Here is a 22,834-nt window from a genome sequence, read left to right on the forward strand (position 1 = left end):
ATTCTCCTAAATCCCTGTGAGGGAACTCACTCTGCCCAGGAGAGGAAGTGTCTGGGTGAAATACTGTGTTTCTGAGCCGGGGAGCTGAACATTTCAAGAGCAGCATAATATTATATACCTCTTTTTTTTCTTAAAATGATAGAGCAGGTGGAGAGAAACAAAAGGCAGTGGCAGGAAGGAGAATTTGAGCAGGGTAGTAACATCATTTCATTCCTATTGGCTACATCAGTGGCATCAAATTGACACGAGCCAGTCCCTCAGAATAAACTACAATAAATAAAACCAATCGATATAACAAAGGAAACAACAGTGTGGGTATGTTATATAGGAAAAAGTCTCCTTAACTTCTCCACAGAATAGTGGGAGCTGTGGTGTGAAGGCTGTCTGGAGGTCTTTGCTGGAAGCAGGGCTGGTGCCTCCACAGAGCAGCTTCACTGGGCCACACTGAGACACTTGGTGGATGGTGACCCCCTCCCAGGGCGATGTGTGGGTACTGCACCACCCTCCTGGGGAAGGGAAACTGCTTCTGTACCTACCAGAGACATGCTTTACTCCCAGGGATCCCAGCACCCTCAGGGTCCATTCAGCAGCTGGGGAGGTGCAGGATTTGGCCCTTCCAAGGGAGGTTCCTCAAGGTCAGGATTCCGGAAAGAGCTCCAGGAACAGATCAAATGGTAATTGATTGCTCAGTGATTCAGTGATTACTCAGTTTTTGCTCCATCCACACCTCAGTATTTCATTGTTTGGCAAAATATCAGCCTGACTTTGTCCTGACATTGGCACCACGCAGCAGAAGAAGAGCTGAAGTTTGAAGTGAATGTGTCAGATGGAGGAAAAAATGTTGTGACTACAGGAAAGTTTGTGTGACTGTGTCCCTAGAAACACCTCACTCCCCAAACTCTGCTCCAACCCTACCCTGCTCCATGTCCAACCTTAAAGGTGCTGGGTGCAGAAATGAAGGAATTTCCAGTTTTCTTGTGCATTTGCTGTAACTTTTGGAAAAAGGGCTCAGGGAGAGCTGGAAATGCAGCAGCCACTCTCCTTGGAGCCCAGGGCACAGCAGGATCAGCTCCCTCCAAGGCTTCTGCCCATCAAGAGGCTGTGTGAGGACATGGGGACTGATCCTGCACAGAGAGAGGCCAAGGAGCAGCGAGAGAACAGGGAGGAACATCAGGGGAGGATGACTCAGAAAGCTCAGCTGGAGGATGAGGAGGGATGCACACAATTCAGGGCCATCAGAGCTCCTGGCCATGGTGAGGGGGTAGCAAAATAGGTGCCATCTGCTTCAGCTGGAGCATCACACAAAGGCACAGGCAGCAAAGAGCCTCTTGCTTTGACCCTGTTGGCAAGGATAGCAAACTCCACAATTGCAACTAAAATAGCCCAAGGCACAGGAGAGGAGTGGCCACGGTGTGCATGGAGGTTATCCATCCTGTCCCTGCCCCACTTCCAAGCTGTCCTGCAGTGAGGAAGGAGAGCAGCCCCCTGAGGTTCATGGTGAAGTCAGACCAGTGCTGAGTGGGATTGGCATGGGCTTGGGATGGGCAGCAGCTGAACCTGTTGCTGTTCTGCAGGAAAGGACCTGGATTGTTGCTGAACCAGAGTCACAAGCGTTGTGCTGGCGCAGAACAGGTGAATGTCACAGAGGTGACACAGCACAGGGATGTGCAGCACAGGGCAGGGACCACACCAGCCAGAAGGCCTGGACTGGCTCTGCCTCTGATGCTGCAGGGGGAATTTGGGCTGGAGAGGGCTCAGGTGGAGCACTGGGATGGTGTGAAAGTGAAGCCTGTGGACAAAGACTGAAAATGGGACCAATTCAGCCCAGGAAATTAAGGATCTGGGGGAAGGCACAGAAACACACTCCAGTCATGTAAAAGGCCGAAGGCAGGACAGGGCAAGGAGCAATGGGGTTATACTGGGGGAAATTCAGGTTAGACCTAAAGAAAAACTGTAAAGGAGAGTGAAGCAGTGGAACAGCCTGGAGGGAGAGCAGCAATGCTCTGGAGTGGGGACAGCAGTGCAGATGCTTCATCAGGTGTGAGAAGCAGAACCTCCCCTGGGCACCAGGTCAGAGGGGATGGGCTCAGCACAGCTGCTCCTGACTGAGTTGGGCTCTTCATCACTCGTGGAACCAGCAGCTTCACAAACCTCGTGGAGGTGGTGACAGTTACGAGGGTTGAAGGGAAAAAAGCCTCTGCAAAGTGGGAAATCAGCAATTCTTAGAGTCAAGTTTGCAACAGGGCAGAAAAGGTGATATTGCAGAGTCAAGAAACTTTGGCTGAAAGCCCATCCTGAAAGTTGGTCATCCTGAAAACAGGCATTGGAAGCAAAATGACACTATATATGAAGAAGAAGAAAGGAATAGATACTGATCAATATGCAGCAATCACCACAACAATCTATGGAGGAGAGATATTGATAGAGGAGGGTAAACAGCCAGTGGAAAATCCATGTCTGGCAAAGCCACAACCAGTAAAAAGTTGTTCACTAACTATATTAGAAACAAAAGAAACATTAATGATGTTGCAGACTCATTTCACAGACTTAGAGAAGCATAAAAGAATTTTAGTCAGGAGCAAACTCAAGTGTATCTGTTCCAAACTCCTGCCTGGAGCAGGACTGATGTCCAAGTGGCACTGCCTTGCTCAGGGAATTTTGTAAATCTCCAAGCATGGAGAGGCCAAAGCATTCCTGGATGAGGAGGTACTTTGCTAGTGACAAGGCCCTCAGGGGCTTTCTTCTGCGCTTGGAAAGGATGGGACTGTAAGACATGAGGATGCTGAAATGTCTGCGGTCTAATAAAAACGAGAGCATCTTGGGTGACATCTGCGGGGTTTCTAAACCAGCAGACCCATGTGATGTGCACCTGAGGGCCCTCGAGCAGCGTGCCAAGCCAAGCCAAGCCAAGCCAAGCCGAGCTGAGCTGCCTTCCCTCGCTGCTGAGAAGCTGAATTTGGGGAGATGCCAGGCTTGGCAGGATGCTGACGTGGTGCTCGGCGGGCAGAGCGGGTGCCCTGGTTAACAGCTGGTCGGTCCAGCATGACACGCTGAGACAGAAAAATGGAGAGGGCACAGAGGATTCAATTAATATAGAATTCAAGGATTAAAAATACACCCGTCAATGTGGTGTAATGGAAAACGTCTTGTCAAATGAGCCTCTGTTCATCCTTTGAGAAAATTGGGAGTTTGTAGATAAAGGTTACCATGTAGCCATTATTTGCTTAGCTTTTGGCAACGTGTTTGACTTAATATCCTGTGACACCCTAATTACAAATTTAGAGCTATACAATCCCAATAAAGCCCACATTAAATGGATGGAGGGCTGCAAACCCAGCTCCAAAACAAGGACTCGTCAGTGAACAGAGATGATTTAGAGGGATTCTGCCAGAGTCGGTCCCAGCCTGACACTAATCAATGTTTTCATCATTGATTGAGAAATAAGCACAAAACACAGCTGATAAATTATACAGCTGCTGGAAGCACAAGGGCTGGCAGTGAATAATTATGACAGAGAAGTTCTACAGAGCAACTGGGATCTTTTCTGTGCACAAACCCATTTTTACTTGGCAGTGTTAAAATAGGCCAGCTTTCAAACAGCAACGGAGGAGAAGTTTCATCCAAAAGGGATGGGAGGAAAGGTTTCATCCAAAAGAGATGGGAGGAAAGGTTTCATCCATAAAGAATGGGATGCAAAAAAATGTAGACATAATTAGGGGAAAGTAAGTCAGAGGCAGCTGCTTTTGCAGCATTCCAGCACTGTAGAGCTGGCCCTGGGTGCAGAGGCTGGAGGCAGAGAATGAGGAAAGTGGGACAGTCCTGCAGGACAAGGAGTGATGGGCAAAGGACACCAGAGGTGGCCAGAGGTGGCTTCAGGGGATGGCTGAAGTGTCAAAGGAGACAGAAAGTCCCCAAAGGGGAGATGGACAAAGTCCTTGAGCTGCAGGTACCCTACAGGGTGCAAGTCATGGGGCTGGGGATGGGCTCCAGCTTGCAACCTACTGCCTACTGCAACCACAGCACACTCCAGACCTCTCATCCCCATCCTCTTGGTGCCCTCCAAAAGCACAACACTAAAATAAAAGCAAAATAAAACAAATAAAAATGAAACAAAACAAATAAAAGCAAAAAAAAAAAAAAAAAAGGCAAAAATCCTTCACTTTCCCAACAGAAAAAAGATTGCTTTGCTGAGCTCTTGCATCAGGCTGGGGGCACACTCCTCCCCCCACAGTATTTTCTGCTGGTAATTGTTAACATGCAGTGAAGGGAAGCTGAGGGGGTTTTCTGAGGAGGCAGGTGAGGAGGCTGGGGATGAGACATCCAAGGCTCACGGGAGGGTCTGTGTGAGGAGCAGGGAGTCACCTCACAGTGATTTATACACCACCAGCAGAGACACATTTTCATGGGTGGATTCCGGACCTGCAATCACAGGAGGGGCTTTTCCATCACCTGCTCCTAAACCTCACCAGCCCCAGCAGCCCAAGGGCCCTGGTGACCCTCCTGGACAGGGTTTGAGGCATCTGATGGCCACGGTCCGACCTGGGGAGGCCACGGCCCTTCACAGCTGCCGGGGAACGCTCGGCTCTGTTGGTATTTTTAGCTGTGCCCACGATGTTGCTCGAGTTCACGGCGTGACCTACTTTGGGAAGGCAAAGCACTAGCCCCGCTGGGTCCCTGCTCAGCCACGTGCTGGGGAATATGCTGATGGCCCTGGAACAGCTCCCCCGGGGCACCATGTCCCCAGCACGTGGTTCTTTGCCTCCCTGGGGATCCACACAGCCCACCCAGGGGCAGATTTTGGGGAGGAGGAGGAGGATCCTGTGGGAGCCAGGGCTGTCTGCAGTAGGGACATGTGCAGGGCCCCCAGGTGGGTGCTGCTCTGCAGGGACTCAACAGCCTTTTGGCTGGGCTCTGCATTTCCACTTTTCTCTTGCCTCCTGTAAAATCAGCAGCTCCCAGACGGGCAGAGACACAGCCTGGATTTGGGTCCCCAAAGGAGTTACCTTCAACCACTCAGCTTCCCAGCGGGCCAGACTGTGTAGCCAGCCCAGCTGGGGCCTTCTGGAGTCCCCAGCTTGACTGGGGATCATACAGTCATAGACTGTGTTGGGAGGGACTTTAAAGCTCATCACATTGCCACGGGCAGGGACACCTTCCACTATCCCAGGTTGCTCCAAGTCCCATCCAACCTGGCCTTGGACACTTCAAGCCATGGGGAGAGGAGCTGCTGTGATGTGTGGTCCATGCCTACACACATCCACCCTGCTCACAGCTCCATCAGGGACTGGGCTCAGCCCTGGCATCCCTCAGCCACTGATGGATCTGTCCTGACCTCTGCAGAGCCTCCCCCTGCAGCCACCACGCTGAGGGCTCCATGGGAGATTTGGCTCCCCAGAGCTGTGCAATCCCACTGCTCGAGGGATGGGGCTGGCAGGGTGTCACCAGCCACACAGCCAGGTACTATTTTAGATCATCCATCCTCTGCCAGCCCTTTAAAATTCCCACTTGCTGCCCCAGTTTCAGTGCAAGGGACACGAGAAGTGCTCTCCTCCCACTGCCCGTTCCACACCGAGGAACAGCTGCAGCACAGACACCCCTCCATGAATGTGGCAGCTCTTTGACACTTGGAAAACCTCTTTCCTGACACTTGGAGTGCATGGGAAGGTTCATCACTTGCAAAAGAGCTCCAGAAAGAGACACACTCACCCGAACAACCCCTGCAAGGCTCAGCTCTCTCCTCTGCTTTAAGGAACCAAAAGCCCCTTCAGCACCAAGGAATGTCCCAGCATGGGCCTTGAAGGTGGCTGTGGCTGCCTGGGTTGTGCAGCCCCGTGCTGGCTCTCCTGGCTGTGTCCTGGGCACTGATCCATGAGGCTGCCACAACCTCCTCCTCACCAGCTCTTTCCTGCCTCATTACCCCTGAGTTCCCTGGGGCTCATCGCTTTGCCAACCCCGCTCTAGAAGCTTTTCAGAACTTTGCTTCGTTAAAAGCTTTCTATTTCCAGCAAGGAAGCAAGTGGAGGGAGTTTACAGCCACCAGGTGACTTAGTGCCAGGGCTGAGCCGTGGGGCAGTAGTTTAAGGGAGGTTCTGGGTTGGCATCACTCAGCTCTGCAGTGGGGGAGAGAAGTCACCCACCAGCCACTTCTGAGATCCCTCTAACTGGGGAGAGAGACAGCAACAGCCTGGTCACATGTGGGGGGAGCAGACTCACACCTCTGGGAGAGGGGAAAGCACCAAGACAGGACTGAGGATGATGAATCCAAGGACAGCAGAGCTGACACACGTGTCCAACCACGCACGAGCCAACAGCCAGCACAGCCTGGGCAAATTCTCATTCCAAATGCAGAAACAGCCCTCCTGGCAATGGCAGTGACCAACTGAAACCTTCCCCTGGGTGCTTCTGCCTTGAGGCAGCCCTCAGTCACTGTGAGGAAAGCGGGTTTCACAGCTCAGCCCACGCAGAGCTGGACAGGCACGTGGAGTGAAAACCTCGCTCTGGGTGCAAACGCAGCCACAGGCACAGCCAGTGCCGCAAAGCACCTCCTGTGCCTGCCTGGGTCCAGCGGGGTGCAGAGCACCCTGGCAGTCAATGCCAAGGGCAAGCAGGGCGTTTGTGGCACAGTGGCCCGTGGAGCAGCCACGTGCTCAAGCGCAGGCACAGCTCCGGGCTCTCCACCCTGCCCGGGGTGCACAGGCAGGTCAGGGCTGCTCGAGCTGCACCAGCCGCACTCACACATTCCCCTGGGGCTGTGCATCACATCTAATGTGCCTTCTTCAAGGGAAAAACGTGTCGTTTACGGTACATTTAAAATTAATGCACATTTGGTGTTCTCTCTGATCCCAGATTACCCACCTCGTGAGTGCTGCAGAGCTGAGCCCGGCCCCGCCAGGACGGCAGCGCTGCTGCACCTCCCTCCCCCACACATCCACTGCCAGGGGCAAATTCCCAAAAAGAAGTGCTTCCAGCAGCATCCTTGGTATTTGTACCTCACCAGTACCAACTCCTGCCAGTGCCAGGGGTGTCTGTGCCCCCCAGGAGGGCTTGGGCTCAGCACAGTCTGTCTGGAGGCCACGATGGATCCTCTGGATAAACCTCTGCATTTCCAGGGCTGGACTCCCTGGAGCTGCTTCCTGATGGGAAATGCGCTCCTGTCCACAACCCTTGATGGTGTGAGATTTAATTAAAAGCCGTCCCTGCTGGTGCTGGTGAGTGGTGATGGTGGCTCTGCCCCTGAAAATGCCACGTTTGTGCAGGGCACAGGTGCCTTCCCAGCACTCAGAACACTGCTCAGGCTGCTCCTGCCTCCGGCAAGGGACCTCCAGGAACAACCCTGGCCCATACTTATTTAGATGTATTATGATGTCTTCTAAAGCCAGGATGGACGAGTTAATACAGCTTTGGTTTTGCTTTTACTTATTATTTTTTAAAAACAACAGGCAAATGCTTTTATTGCCTTCTTTTTTTTTTTTTTTTTGCTGGTGCCACAGTTTCCCCAAAACCCTTGATATCAGTAAGGGAGGGGATCTGGCAGTGCTGACTAGCCCAGCATGGATGTCCCCAGGCTGCAGGAAGCTGGACACACCAGCATTCCCAGCTTTCACTCCCAGTGTCCCCAGGCAGTTGGGCTCTATCCCTGTTTCCCAAAGCAGCTCCCAAGAGTGGGATGCAGGTGCAAGTGTGGATGCTCTGCCAGCTCCTTTCAGCACTGTTTATACCAAAGCCCAAATTAAGGCCACTGGGATAAAGGGGGTCAGACCCTCTGTGACCTGAGGAAGGGACATGGACAAGGAGCGTGGACACAAACCCCACCAGTCCCACTGGGAATGGAAACAGCCATCAGCCAAGAAGGGATATTTATGGGAGTCAGTGCCAGCAAAAGCCACATCCCGAAATCCATTCATCAAACAAACAACACCTTCCCAACCTCAGTGCCTCCTGCCCTGGTCCCACAGTGAAACCTTGTGCCCTGGGACCTGTGTTGGAAGGGCCCTCGGGATTGTGGGCACCAGTGGGTGCCGGTGTGGGCACGCGGAGCCCTGGAGGGAGGGGAGAATATTTCCTGTATATTCCTTGTTTGCTGGTTTTCCTACCAGCTCCTACAGCGCCAATAAATGAAACCCACAGCCAAACCTCCACCTCCTGACAGCTCAAACACAGCCCTGGGGTGGCACTCGGGGAAAGTCACTCCTGGGGGAGGTCAGGGAGCACCATCAAATGAGAGGGGATTAATTTTGGAATGACACACAGGGGAATGACGTCTGCCAGGGAAGGAGCATTGCAGGGGCCCCCAGAGCCAGAGCAGAGCCTGGAGGGGCTGCACAGACACGACCCCACACAGAGTCAGAAATGTGAGAAGGAGCAGCAGGAGCTGTCACCAACAGCTGGGCACGAGCCAGAGCCCCACTCCATGAGATCAAAGCTCTCCCCCTGCCCAGGCAGGGCTTCCTGGGGGTTTTGGACAGGTGCTTCCAGCTGCCACATGTTTGTTCTTCATCCCAAACCCCACTGGAACTTCTCTGGGAGCTCCACAGCTCGTGTGGCTGCGCTGATCAAGTCACTCAGTAAGTTTGTTCCTTGCACTGAGCTGTCTGCAGAAGGTCACCCTGTGACACAGGAGTGTCACTGCCACTGGCTCCAGGAGAGCCAGGCTACGTGTCCCCTCTCCAGGCTGGAGTTGGAGTCCTGCAAACTATCTTCCTCCAAACACCCTCCCCCCTCCTCAGCATCCCCTCTCCAATGGGGACCTGGTTCCCAAATCCCCCCTCAGGGCAGGTCTGTCCCCCCATGACAGATCCCTCGAGCAGCACAGGCTGTGCTGGGGGTGTTTCTCACTCCTCTGCCCACACCAGCTGCCTGGGGGGCTCAGCCCAGGCCCCGCAGCAGGATGGGGGCTGGATCCATCTGCTGCAAATCCACCTGGGACGTGTTTCTGAAAGCTCAGTCGAGGCTTCACCCCCAGCAATGAGCAACCACCAGACGTGTCAGCAATAGGTGTGAGGGGAACATTCCCACTGCAGTTACTGCTCATGGCCACAGCTCCTCAGGACATTGCTCTGATCCTGCTACCTCAGGGCTGGCCTTGCCTGGCATCAGGTTTGTCATGGGAACAAGCTCCATGTCCTCTTCACCTGTGCTGAAGCCTTCAGGCCTCAGCAGCTGTTTTGTCTCCTCCAGCAAAGCCAAATTCATCCAGCTTCTGGTCACACTTCACCTTTTTGGGGATGTCACACAGCTGTGAAGAAACTGCAGAGTGGGTTCCAGCCAAGGTCAGCACCTGGCCTGGCAGGATGGTGACCTGGGCCAGGAGACCTGGGACTGGGCTCTTCCAACCCCCCTCCTCTTGCTGCATTTCCAGCAAAGCCACAATGGGACCCTCACTGCAGAGCCTGGGGACAAAGGGGTGACACAGCACCCACTCCTCAGCACAGGGCTGGTGTCCAAGCAGGCAGGGACTGATTAAACCCTCCAGATGTGGAATTGCTCAGATGATCCCTTGGGTGCCCCCGGGTGTAAGAGCAGCACGGGGCTGACCCACCGCGGGGACGCTGCCTTGCCTGGCCAGGCAGCTGGGCAGGACACAGCCAGCAGCAAAGCAAGGTGGAAAAACAATTTGGCTTTTAGATTTGTACCATTACTGGTTTACATTCCTGGGCACGGAAGAACAGATTGGTTTAATGTCCAGGGCTCAGCTACGGAGGAAAGACGTGATCAGTTATTCAGAAGAGACTTTCAGTCTCACATCAGAGGTTTGTCTTCTGTCTTCATACATCTCAACTAAGTGCCATTTCCCTGTGGCACAGGGCATAATGCAAATGCAGAGGCTCTAATTAGCACACCCAGGAGCCCAGTATTTGTCTGTTTTCTGCTACTCCTTCAATGAGCCCAGCAGCTCCCACCCAGGCTCCAGGAGTACCCCTGGCTGCCAGGAGGTTTGGAGTGAAACTACACAGCTTGGAAATGAATTACCTGTTTGAACAGAGGGGAAGAGCTCTCCTGGAGCAAGGCAGTTGGGTTCAGGTTGGCAGACCCCTCATCCTTCTGGCCCATACCCCGTGGAGCCCATCCTGCCCCAGGCTGGGGGATGCCCTCGGCAGCCAGGCACAGGGAACACATGGAATCGGCCACTTTGTCACTTTGTCACAGCACAGGTGTGTGACAAAGTCTCTCCATCTACAGCAGGTTTGATTCAACCTCTGCTGAAGGCCCTTTTGGTTTTAACTGTATCCTCAGGAGGCAGATGGCCCATGATGGGCTCAGTGAGGGCAGCCAGAGGAGCTCAGTCATCTCTGGAGTTAGTCTGTACTCCAGACCCATTCACCATTTTCCAGGGAAAGGTTCCTGGACTGTAACCGCCTTCAAATACAGACATTGAAGGACCTCACATCTGGTTTTGTCAGAAAACAAAGCTCTGAACTGTGCTGCTGCTGCTGCACGAGGTGTTTGCCCAGCACCTCCCCCCAGGAACCAGCCCAGCAGAAATTCAATCTCTCCAGCTCCACAGGCAGCCTGTACCTCCACAGAAGCCCCTGGCTGTTCTGCCTCCACTTCTGAAGCCAATTTTAAGTTTTCTTTGTGAGAATTAATTCTTTGCAATAGCAGGGAACAGCCTCCAGCAACTGCAACATACTCAGTACAACCAAAATCTGCATCAGAGACCTGGATGATCCTTGCAGGGAAGGTTTCCAACTGCTTCCATTGCTTCTGGATGGGCCAGGGGCCAGCCAGAGGTGCAGCCAGGCTGGGTAGTGTCACTGAGGAGGGGGCTGGAGTCCCTCTGGGAACAAAACACTCACCTGGGGCTCTGACACTTGAAAATACCATTTTGTTTGAGAGGAACTGCTCCCTGGGCACAGGCTGCACATTCATGGACATGCTCCATCCCTGGAAGTGTCCAAGGCCAGGTTGGACAGGGCTTGGAGCAACATGGTCTAGTGGAAGGTGTCCCTGCCCATGGCAGGGGGTGGAACTGGACAAGCTTTAAGGTCCTTTCCAAATCAAACCAGTCTGGGATTCTGACAGAGGAAAACATGATGAAGGGCGGGTAGAGAAGGAGAAGCCTGTACCAGGAAAAGAGAGAAGGTTAAATGCAGAGAAGAGGTCACAATTCTCAGCATTTACAACCACCACAGTCCTTGGTGGTGCCACCAGACACGTTTCTGGTCTCAAGGTGCTGCCCAGCCCTGGTCATGCCTGGAGGCATCGCCAGCAGCTCACACTGATATCAGAGAGCTCAGGGAAGGAGGCAGCTTTGAGGAGTGCCTTCAGTGCTCTGGTTGGATGACAAATCCCTTCAAGGCAACAGCACCTAGAGCTTGTGCTGAGCAGGAGTTTACATAAAGCAGGAATCAGCTTGGATATCCAGCCAAGTGCAGCCACTGGCAACGACAGATGTGAGACAGGCAGAGCAAGCACCAGGGGATGTCTGAACAGGGTCCAAATCCCACCAACTGCTCCAGCCCTGGGGACAGAGCACTGGAGATTTCTTCCCAGCACTTGACAATACCTGGAGTGACTCCTGCTGGGGTGAGGAACTGGAAACCATGCACATTTCTTTGATATAGCAAAGAAAAGTTGGGCTCTTACTTGCTGACAACTTTCTCATTTAGGACCCAAGACAAAGAACCACAGAGACATTTCAATCCAGCAAAATAACTTTATTTCACAGGGCAAATACAGTCAAGTGGTGATTCCAGAGTTGCCCAGAAGTGTCAGTTCCATGATCCATCAGTAAATGTTCTGCCGGTGACTCGAGGATGCAGCTCCGTGGCCACCCCTCACAATCATTTCTTAGGTTTAGATTTCAAGTGAAAATACATTCAGATTTGCTCCTGTCAGAGCACTGCTCACGAGTACGTGGCTGGCAGTCACTGAGGAGTTAATTACAGAGTTACCTGATTCGTATGAAAAGAAAGCAACGCTTTGACCCACAAACCCCTCCCTTCTGCAGTGCTGCTGCTCGGGGCCTTCTCGGCACACGGAGGGGACACACCCCGGCCTTCCTGGGGCCTCCGCAGGAAAAACAGCGACTAAAACACAGCAGCAAAAACCAAGGCAGCTTTGAACTGCCCCCCTGCCCCCCTGCCAGCCTCAGGGATCAATAACCTGCTCCTGGCACCCGTAGGAAGGAGATGCCCAGGGCAGCCGCCCCTCTCCGGAGCTCCAAAGGGATCCGGGCACAGCACGGGCTGTGCTTTGTGCCAGCAGCTGAGCCCGGCCCTGGCTGGGGAAGGCTGAGCTCTTGCTTCGTTTCATGTAGGCGTTGTTTTGGTTTTGTGAAGTATTAAATAAATAAATACAGCTGCTGTAGGATGGGGTGCAGCTCTGAGCCTCCCGTGCTCTATCCTGGCTCCCCCGTGCTGCTCGCCTGGCCCTCCATGCTGGGCACAGTCCTTCGCTTCCTCAGCTGCATGTCTTCATCCTGAGGGAAAAGAGGGAAAGAAAGCACAAATTAACCCTTCAGCATCCTCTCTGAGCCAGATAAAATCCATCCTCTTCCCCTCCACCAGCTCAGATAAACCCAGCAAACAAAACCATCATTCCAGCTCCTCACTCAGAACACCGGAGCCTTTTTACACCCTCACATGGGCACTTTCCCAAACCATCCATGTGCTGCCACTGAGAAGCTGTTTGTGCCCAGCAGGACAGGCAGCTTCACCTTTCAAACCCTCTGGCCACAGTCAGAGCAGCAGGGATGTGACCTGGCTGAGCTCTGCTGCTCGGGCTGGGGGTCACACCTGCTCTCACAGTGCAGGTTTGCCTTGGGATGGACCTGCTGTCCCACAGAATCAAACCACAGTGGCTGGAAGGGACCCCTGGAGGGTACAATCCACCTGTCTGCTCTAAGCAGGGCTCACTCTGGTGCTGCCAGGGTTCTTCAGGGCATCAATTTGCTTTTCATGCATCTACAAGGATGGGTTTTCCACCTTCTCCCTGCACAGTCCTTGGTGGATCTCAGCTGTGTGTACAGGGCAGGATTTCCCAAAGCCAGGGAGGGTTTCCTTTAGCACAGGTTGTGCCTGTCACCTCTTGGCTTTTTGCTGGGCATCTCTTCTTCTTCCACGACCTCCTCCATACCCACCCTCAGGCAGCTCCAGACAGCTGGCAGATCCTCCCTTCAGCTCCTCTCTCCCAGCTGCAGGAAGCAGCTCCCTCAGCCTCTCCAGCCCTGACTCACCTCAAGAGCAAACCCACAGAGCTGCAGGGCCAGGATTTAACTGTGGGCAGGTTTTGCCACAGGCAGCACCACTGTGGCACCACTGGCCCGAGCAGGGTGAGCATGTGCCACTCAGTGTCTGTACTAACAACAAGCAAACTCATTTCTGCACAGTCCTGCCAGCCAGTCCCTCCCAGGTGCTTCTCTCAGCATCCTTCCCAACACCTCCACCTCACACTGTTCACCCAGGGCTCAGCAATGACCAGGCACTCCCTGTTCCCAGGGCAGTTCGTACCGAGTCAGAGTCTTCTTCAGCCTGGTTGCTTATGAAATCCAGATAATCATCCTTCTGGTTGTCCAGGATTTCTTCCTCGTACTCAGTCTGGTAGTCTGACTCGTCTAAAGAGAGAGGAGAGAAAAAGAACTGGGTTTAACTGGCAGGCAGAGAAGACTGGGAGAGGAACCCTTGCCTCCCCTGAGCACCGGGGCAGGTGAGAAAACTGGCAGCTCAGTGAACTGGGACTGCTCAAACACAGAGCTCAGCTCTCCAGCCACAAAAATAAACCATGTCCTCTGTGTGAACTGGTGTCTCAGAGCCCCCCAGAATCCAAGGGACCCCCAGCAAGAGCAGCACCTGGTCCATGTCATTCTGGTGGGCACTGGCTGCCCAGCCCAAGGGACACAAGCACGGGCAGTGGGGAGGTGCTCCCTGCTGAGTGCCCCTCACAGCTCAGCTGCTGTGTCCCACCCCTCAGTCCAACCAGACCTGGGAACACCTTCAGAAGCCTTTGAGCTGCCAGTCCAAGCTCCCCTGGACACACACTGGCTGCAAGCAGGGGTCCCAGGCACAGGGGGAGCAGAATAATTACGTGCTGCAGAATTCCTGGGGCAGAAAAATTACGTGTCTGTCACAGTCACAATTTCACAATCCCACAGGGGACAGTAACATTTACACTCCCTTCCTCCAGCAGATTCACATAACTTAGGGAAGCTCAGGAGCTGTGCACAGCAGCAGGACACACCACCAAGCCACTTCCAAGGAAGGAGACACATCAGGGCAGAGCCAATGCCTCTCCCAGCACCTGGAGATCACCAGGAGGGTCTGTAAAACAGGCAGCAGGAGCAGTACCCCACAAGGGCATGGAGTGACAGGACAAGGGAGAATGGCCTTAAGATGAAGGAGGGCAGGGTTAGATATTGGGGAGAAATTCTTCCCTGTGAGGGTGGGGAGGCCCTGGCACAGGTTGCCCAGAGGAGCTGTGGCTGCTCCATCCCTGGAAGTGTCCAAGGCCAGGTTGGAGCAAGCTGTGCTAGTGGAAGGTGTCCCTGCCCCTGGCAGGGGGTGGGAGTGAGATGAGCTTTAAGGTCCCTCCCAACCCAAACCAGGCTGTGGTTCTGTGACTCTCCCTGCTGGCAGGGCTGACTCCCCACAGCAACTCAACACTCAGTGAACGTGCTGGGCTGGGGCCCATTGGTGGCTCCAAGTTCACCCCCCAACACACCAGCAGCCCCTGCAGAGCCTGTCCCACCACAGGTGACACCAGGAGACATGTGGGCAGCGGGGCAGAACCCCTGGCAGGCAGCACCTTCCTCCTCTGGCCACCAGTTCTTCAGAATGCAAGTCAAGACATGGAAATGACATTTTAACGTTAGCACTGAAATCACTGTGTGACACCAGTGCTTCCACCCCTTTCCTCAGTTAATTCCAGTGTGCTCTGAGCTGCTGAAGCAATACCTGGGTTTCGGCCCACTGGTGAGGAAAGTGGCTCATGTTTAAACTGGATCCTTGATTAAGTCTTTCTCCAGGGAGCTGTCAATAGCATCTGCTCCATGCTGAAGACAACAGCACAGTCTGTTCCACAGCCTTTTCTCCCAACATGGTAACTACAACCAACTGCTAGAACATTGGGATTAAAGGCATTTGGTCTTTTGTATTTTATTTTTAATGCTTTTTTTACTGTGGATCAGAGAATCATTGTTAGTTTCTGTGAAAACCACTAATGATAATCTTTGATAAAACACCCCAGAGAAACTGGTGTGAACAGCAACAGACACAACAAACAAGAGTTTGGGGTTTACGCCTCCGATAAATCCGACTGCCATCAAAACCAGACTGCTTGATTTCCCCAGCACTACTCAGCATTTAACGGGTCTTTAAATCCAAGAGAGGGGTGTCCCTTCTCACATCCTTCACAAAGCACCTCTGGGTGCTGGAGGTGACCCTGCTGTCCCCAGACATCACCTTCCATGGCCCTGCTTGAGGCTGAGGCTCACAGTGACCACTCCTGGGCACTACAAAAACTCCCAGAAGCATCAAGCAGGACTGAGGCCTTGCTGCTCTGCTCAACTCACCAACACCCAAACAGCTCAAAATCGAGCCAGCCAAGAGGAGGTTCCACCATGGAAAGGTACCTGAGCCTGCCCTGAGCAGGGGGAGCATATTCCCTGCAGGAAGGGCACGTTTCCACACCCAGAGAGCTGGTTTGTGCTTCTGTAGCTGGTGGCATTTCTTTTATATGGGCCTAATTTCTGCAGGCAACCCCCAACCTGAAGGCAAACGGGGCTGTGTGGCTGGAGGGGCTCTGTAAACCCTGGATGTAAATCAGGAACCTGGGAGCTCAGCACAGCCTCAGGGGCACTAGTGCCTGATAACTGTGTCCCTGTAGAGGTTTTGGGATGTCTCTTGCTTCAGCTGTATTGCAAACCCAGGCATTTGACACCACCATTAACACTTCTCTTTCAGAAATCCTTTTCCCCAAACGCCCATTGCTACAAGTGCTTGATGTCCTTCAGCCAACCCTGGGCCTCAGCAACCCCTCCCAGGTGGGAGTGTGACCAGGGATGTGACAGAGCCACCCTTGGGGATGGCACCTGTGCTCCCCTGGCCACAGCCAGGGCTGTGAGAAACACAATTAGAGCTGAGCAGAGGGATGATCCCAGCTGGGGAGCGTGTGGATGGAGAACAGGAACAGGGGCACAAACACTGCAGTGGCTCAGCTGTGAAAGGAGCTTCTGTTGTGCTTACAGACAGCTGTGCCCTGGCTGTCGGGTACTTGGGTCCCTCTGCTCAGCCCTGCCTGAGGGACAGGCTCCCCTTTTTTAACTTTTAGATGGTTTTAGTCATTGCTCTCAGTTTGTTCAAGAGTGGAGAAGAAACTCCACTGCCCTTTTCCCCCCAAAGACAACACCCCTGCCCCTCCAGGCCTCTCACCCTCTGTGCTGACCCTGCCCTGTCCATCAGAACATGAGCCTTTCTCTTTGATTTCTTTAGAACAAATTATTGACACAATTCCTCCACCCAGCCCAACACCTGCAGTGTGCTGTCAGAACAGGCAGAGCCTGTGGTCTGAGACTGCCCTCAGGAAGGGATTTCCAAGGGGAACAAAGCTTTCCCCTGCTCTGACAGTGCAGTTTCACAGCACCCTGTCCCCTCACCCACGTGGGCCACAAACTGTCAGACCACCTCCCCAACAACCCCCTGAGCAGACCAAGGGCTGACCAGCACACACAGGGAGCCACCTGACAGCCACGAGGCCACTGCCAGGGAGGTGTCACCCTCCATCTGCTTCCCCCGTGGCTCCAGGGACCTCTTGAGCAAGGCAATGCCATCCTGGAGGCACTGTGTGCTCAGGGGAATGTCACTACAGCCTCTGCCACCCAAAATCGTGAGTCACCCACAGTGTGACACAAAGGATCCTTCATGACACAGTGCCCACATGAACAACCCTCCTGCCGCCCTCTCCCTCCTCTGGACTCTCCACAGCCAACTGATTTCAGCATCCACGAGGAACATGTGGCACCTGCCCATCCCACCCTGTCCCTGGCAGCCCCTGCACGGCCCCTCCTCAGCCCAAAATGTGCCCCATCTGCTTTCTCAGACACATCCCTTTTCTCCCCTCGTGTCCATGGCCTCGCCCAGCAGAAAGCAGGATGTCCTAATGTGGGGAATAATCAGGAACTATCTAAAGCAGGAGGATCTGTCCCAGTGCACTGGTTAAATCTTAGCAGGTCTCAGTGCCTGAGCTTTAAATAACCACATTCCATGATCTCTTCACTCTTATTCACAATGTCTGCTTCAACCACATTTGATTAATATTTTCTTCGTAAGGCATATGATTGTAATTAGCATTTCAAATTACCACAGGGACATCTCTACAAACAGTCACAGATGGGAGCACTGCTAACTTTAGCTTTCCCTCTGCAGGAATGAGAATCAGGAGGAGGGGAAGAGACTGTTCAGAAAGAGCTCCAGCCCTGGTGACACACTCAGGGGTTTCAGGCCTGCAAAGCTCTGCTCCTTTTGGTTACAGGAGCTCCAGTTATGGCATAAACACGGAGCTGCTCTGCAGGGCAGGGTTGTCACAGGGCACTGTCTGGTGCAGGAGCTGTTACCTGCTCCTCATTAGTTCACTGGTGCTCCCAGAACAGGAGCACACAAAAAGCAATGGAGCCAGTGAGTCACTCCTGATCCTACTCACGACAGCAAGGAAAACATCCTTTGGGAAGAGTTTTAACCCAGGCAGAGCTTTAACCCAGGCAGAGCTTTAACTCAGGCAGAGCTTTAACTCAGGCAGAGCTTTAACCCAGGCAGAGCTTTAACTCAGCCTCCTCCCACCTCCAGAGGGCACAGACCCAAGGGCGAAGCCACAGCAAGGACACGCCCAGCCCAAGGGGGACATAAACCCATCTCTGCATGAGTTGCTACACGTTATTTCACTCAGATGAGACCTGAGCAGGGATTACTCCCACCAGGAAACCAGGCTGGAGCACACCAGTAATGGGATGACAGCTGATATCTTCCCATGGAAGGACATCTCACTGCCAGCCTCTCCCAGGGGAGGCAGTGGGAGGGGGACAGGGAGGGTCTGGCCTGGGCACAGCTGCAGGAGGGGCTCTGAGGGAAGCAGGGCCAGCCCACCATGGCCAGCAGTGCCCAGCAGGGCCAGCCCACCATGGCCAGCAGTGCCCAGCAGACACTGGCACTGGCAGCCAGCCCTGAGCTGTCCCAGGTCAGAGCATGAGCAGGTGAAAGCAGTCAGGAGGCACAGGAGGAGTCAGCAGCCGTCCATCCCTGCTCCCTGCCCTTCCCAACACTTCCACAGCACCAGCAGATCCCCCCACTCACCGTCTGCCACAGGGGCCTTCACGGGCTCGATCCGGGACACAATCTCTGCCAGGTCTGTGAAGGAGGTGGTGGGACAGGTCACGTTCTGAAACACACAGAGAAGTTTTGGGTGTGTTAACAAAGATACACAACAAAATCCAAACAAGTCAGGACTGTATAAAAATGATATTGAACAGACAAAGCTCCAGACACATAAATTCTCCACAACTGCCCCCTCAAAAACCATTACTCATCAGTGAGAAATCCTCAGAACAGCTCTCCTGATGCAGGTCTGGTGGCAGAGATGGGATTCCCAAGTGCCAGCGGTGGGACACGCTCTAATGGCTCCTATTCCACCCATGCAACCAGAGGCCTCATTAAAAATTTAGCAAACTGTAGAAAAGACCCCAGAGACAAGAACCAGAGGGTCTGGGCCCAGGACAGATGATGTTCACGTCACTTGTTTGTCCTCCATCACTGTCACTTCATAAGGACTGTCTGGGCCAAGTGCATCCCCCAGGGAGGTTTTGCTTTCCCTTGGGAGAAGGAGCCCCAGTGCCCAGGTGGGACACACACATGGTCCAGCCCTCAGCTGGAGTGGTGCCACGAAGGCTGCAGGGACAGCTGGGCACTGGGGTCACCAGGACCCCCCCGGGGACCCCATAAGCCACAGAGCTGGAGGTGCTGCAGCAAGAGCCTGAGGTACATGCAGAGAGACACATTTCCCACTGTAATTCCTCTTTCCAATAAACCCTTTCTGTTTTCACTCTGTCTCCCCCAAGCAGTGGGCAGAGCGTTCTCTATTTTGAGAAGTCCCTGCTCCAGTCTCTCCTCTGAGAGGAACTTTGGAGTTTAAGAACTGTTTTGTTTTTCCTGTATGCCACGAGTGGCCCCACCTGCTCCTCGGGACCAGGCACAAGGTCACCAGTGGACACCTGAACACCTCTCCCCTTTCTTTAAACCCAGTGATTATAATAAGTACATCAGCCCCCACCCCAGAGGAAAGGGATGGGGAAGAGCTGGCAGAGGGAACGTTACTGGCACTGGGAATTGCTGTGGCTGTCATCCTTCCAAACACCCAGACCTGCCCACGTGCTTCCAGGAAGGGCAGTTTTCTAACACAGGGTTTTATGAACAATTCTTTGCTCTTCTGGCAAGAGCACGAATCCTATGAATCATACAACCCCTGTGGGGTCACAGCAGCAGCCCATTACTGCTGCAGCAGAGCTCTCTCAGTTGACCTTTCATCTGTGACTGACTTTTGATGTAATTTAGAGCAGCTCCAGCACTGTGTGGATCCAGGACAAACAGCTGGTGGGCAACGGTGGGCAGAGAAAAGCCCACAGGGAATGAAAAGGTACCTGCATGAAATGGAACAGCAGCAGCTTAGGACACACACTTCCAAACACAGAGAGGTCGGGGAGCTCAGTGTGAGCGTTAGGGAACCGCCAGGAAGGTGAGTCAGCCCAGGCTCATTTTGAACATCCAACCTGAATGGTCCCAGGGAAGCATTTGCAGAAGGCTCTTTCCCAGGACAGGGGAGAAGAGCTCCTACATCTTCAGTCTGTGCCATATGACTAAATGATTCTGTGAGTGAGGGACATGGGCACCCTCTGGCCACCACACAGACCCAGCGATGTCCGAGGCCATCCCTGGACTCTCAGATCCAAGGGGACAAGGTGGTTGCACAGAGCACTTGGGCAGCGTGTCCCTGGGAGCAGGGAGCAGACAGGGACTGGCTCTGGATGGGACAAAAGTCCAGGGCACGTTATGAACAGCTGAACAAAACCCTGTAGGAACATCACCAAAAGGTGCCTCAGGAAAACCAGCAGCTCCTGAGGTGAGGACTGACAGGAATGAAGTGTGGCCAAACCCACGGGAGCATCTGTCCCTGTCACTGACCCACAGATGGTCCCAAGGTCGGCCTGTTAGAGGACACTTGGGGAGGCAGCTGCACCCAAACCTCAGCACTAGGACTGGAAAACCACTTGTGGGAACCAGGTGTCTTCCCACACTTGTCTGATGCTTTACAAACAGGAATGTAATGTTTAAGTGCTTCCTCTCACTACTTTTAAGGACAAAGCCACCCTCCCATCAGATAGCACAAAGCAAAGAAGTGTCTCAGATCCACCTGAAATCTACTCTACTCCCAAACTTTTCTGATATTCCTTTTTTTCCAAGGAGGAAAGTATGCTCTTTGGCTCAATCTTTAGGAAATAAATTAGAGGAGAAAGACAGTTACTATTGTAGTCCGCTGGATTATATTTAGCTTTGATTATGAATAACACCTCAGTAGACAAAACTTCCCCAAGGAGATCCAATTAATGGCACTGCAATATTCTGTGCTGGGGAAGAGTAAGGGCTGCTCAAAGTGAGGTTTATATAAGGTTCCTGTTGTTTATGTCTTCAGTATTTGCATTTTGGAGACAAGATAAACAGGGGCTGAATGATCAAAGCAAAGGAGAAGTATCTAAATGATTAAATATCTGGATTTTTAACTAAAAATTCGATGCTTACGACACGGAAACAAGACGATAAGAAATGGCACTTGGCTCTCAGATGTTGAACACTCCAGAAATAGATGAAGAGCTAAAACACATAAAGCATCAAAACCTTCACTAATCAAAGCCAAGTTAAAAATATCAGCTGTTATCCCTGGAAGATAACAGAGCTAAAGGACTTAAGTGACTCTAATGGACTAAGAAAAGCAAGACAAACACCCCAGTGGGAGCTGCAATACCTGTTACTTTGTAGAAATAAATCTAGGGGAACAAAAGTCAGATGAAAAATAGTCTTGGTTTTTACTGGACTTTGAGGACAAGCAGATGATCCCTCAGGTCCCTGGAGCACAGCCTGGACTGGAGTCCCAGCTCCTGCCCCGTGACCCGGGGGTTTGGTGAGTCACTCTCCTGGCCCTGTTATTTCCATACTCGGCTTCTCAGCACTTGCTGCCTCATTATCAAGTGCAGTGACAGCCTGTGTCTGCACCAAGGATGTGACATATCTGATCTCCAGGGTAGTGAAGTGCCACAAAACCCAGGGTAGATGTGCTAAATGTTCAACCTGCTGCTGCCTGCACAGCTCTGACACCACAATTCAGCTGAAATATTCCCCTCAATTACTGGATCCCATCTAAAGGGCAACTTTAAAAGCAGTCTTGTTTTCAAGAAGCGTTTGTTACAGCAATGAATATGTTTGAGCTTGTTACTAATTGTGATAAAAGTGAGGCTGAAGTAGGACACAGCTATTTCTGAGACACACACACAATTTTCCCTGCCTTGACTTCTCCTTAGTTAACACACAAACCCAACACCAGCCCATCCCATCTGATCATGAGGTGTCAGAGGCAGACTGGGGGCCCATCTCCTGCAGCTCACATGAATGCACCTCCTCACCCAGGTTATCTTCTGTCCTGGTTTGGGAATGGTATTCATCTTCCCAGCAAGAAATGACAAGCTGAGGAGTTTTGGGGCTCCTCAGGCTCCGTGGATCACCGGATACATTCCCCAAACTGTCCCTGAGTGCTCCTCCCAGAGCTGCTCACCCTGCCAGGCAGCTCGGGCAGGATTCGTCTGATGCTGGGAAGTCACCAGTGCGAGTCCCCTCACACGACCAGAGCTGAGGGCACCTTTCATCTCCTCCCAGCATTTCCATTTCCATTCCCTCAGTGACTCACAGCCCCAGCTCTCCCCTCTGCTGGCACACGGGGCTCTGAGGGCACCACTGTGGGCATGAGCCCCCCCCAGCTCTGGGCCCATGTCCACCCCTGCCCTTCCTCTCACACCTCCCTCCGAGCCAAAGTGCTCTACCACCCACCTCTGGAGAGCTGCAAATCCTCTCTGTCACTGTTCACCTCAACTGACTTTTCCCAGAGAGGCTCCCTACAGTTATGATTCATTTGGGCCATCACTTAAAATATTACTGCTCGCTTCCCTCTCTCTCTCTAAAAGACAATAAAGAAGAATCACTGGGTAAAACATGAAGTCTTTGTAGCACTTGGGTTTCAAATCAGAGGGATTCAAAGGAGGGGAAGGATAGTGAGCCTGTATATTATAATATACTACCCAATTCCTCAAAAAAGTGATAATTGTTTCTTAAAAGCAACTGGAACTTCCCCAGCCCAGTCAGGCTGCTATGAACCAACTCGAGGCTGAGCTCAGCCCTTAAGCATTACACCAAGAGATTTTTATCTACTTGTGAGCAGACATCTATAACCACACAGCAACACCACAGCCTGTGGATTTACCATCACCTGGAATTTACAGCAACTGCTGGGAAGAGTCGGACTGGGCAGGACGAGGTGTGTGACACCCGGGACCTCCACAGCTCCACAGACCTCCTGGAGCCTCAGTGAGGGCTCCACAAAATGCCTTTGGAGCAGAGCAGTGAGGAAGAAAAGCAACAAATCAAGAAAGCTGCAGCCCTGCAGGGATTTTAACTCTTGGCTAAAGACACATCTCCAGCGAGGGTTTAAATCAAGTTTTCTGAAAGCACCTGAGAATTATTTGAGTCACATCCTGAGAGCCAGCAGTGGCTGAGATCAATGCCAGCCATCCTGATTCACATCCTCTGGG

General features: G+C 52.7%; 1 protein-coding gene across 1 annotated transcript in view; it reads right to left on the reverse strand.

The window, feature by feature from the left end:
• Positions 1-11,636: 11,636 nt before the first annotated feature.
• PNPLA7 (patatin like phospholipase domain containing 7) overlaps positions 11,637-22,834 on the reverse strand; it is a 132,630-nt gene continuing 121,432 nt past the window's right edge. The window contains exons 35-37 of the mRNA XM_017835270.1: positions 18,282-18,366; positions 13,452-13,555; positions 11,637-12,421 (exon numbers count right to left, since the gene is read on the reverse strand). Coding sequence (XP_017690759.1) covers positions 12,341-12,421; positions 13,452-13,555; positions 18,282-18,366 — 270 coding nt within the window. The 3' untranslated portion in view covers positions 11,637-12,340. The remainder of the gene's footprint in view (positions 12,422-13,451; positions 13,556-18,281; positions 18,367-22,834) is intronic.

Source organism: Lepidothrix coronata, unplaced genomic scaffold (genome assembly GCF_001604755.1).
Source record: "Lepidothrix coronata isolate B3197 unplaced genomic scaffold, Lepidothrix_coronata-1.0 Scaffold254, whole genome shotgun sequence".
Taxonomy (NCBI): Eukaryota; Metazoa; Chordata; class Aves; order Passeriformes; family Pipridae; genus Lepidothrix; species Lepidothrix coronata.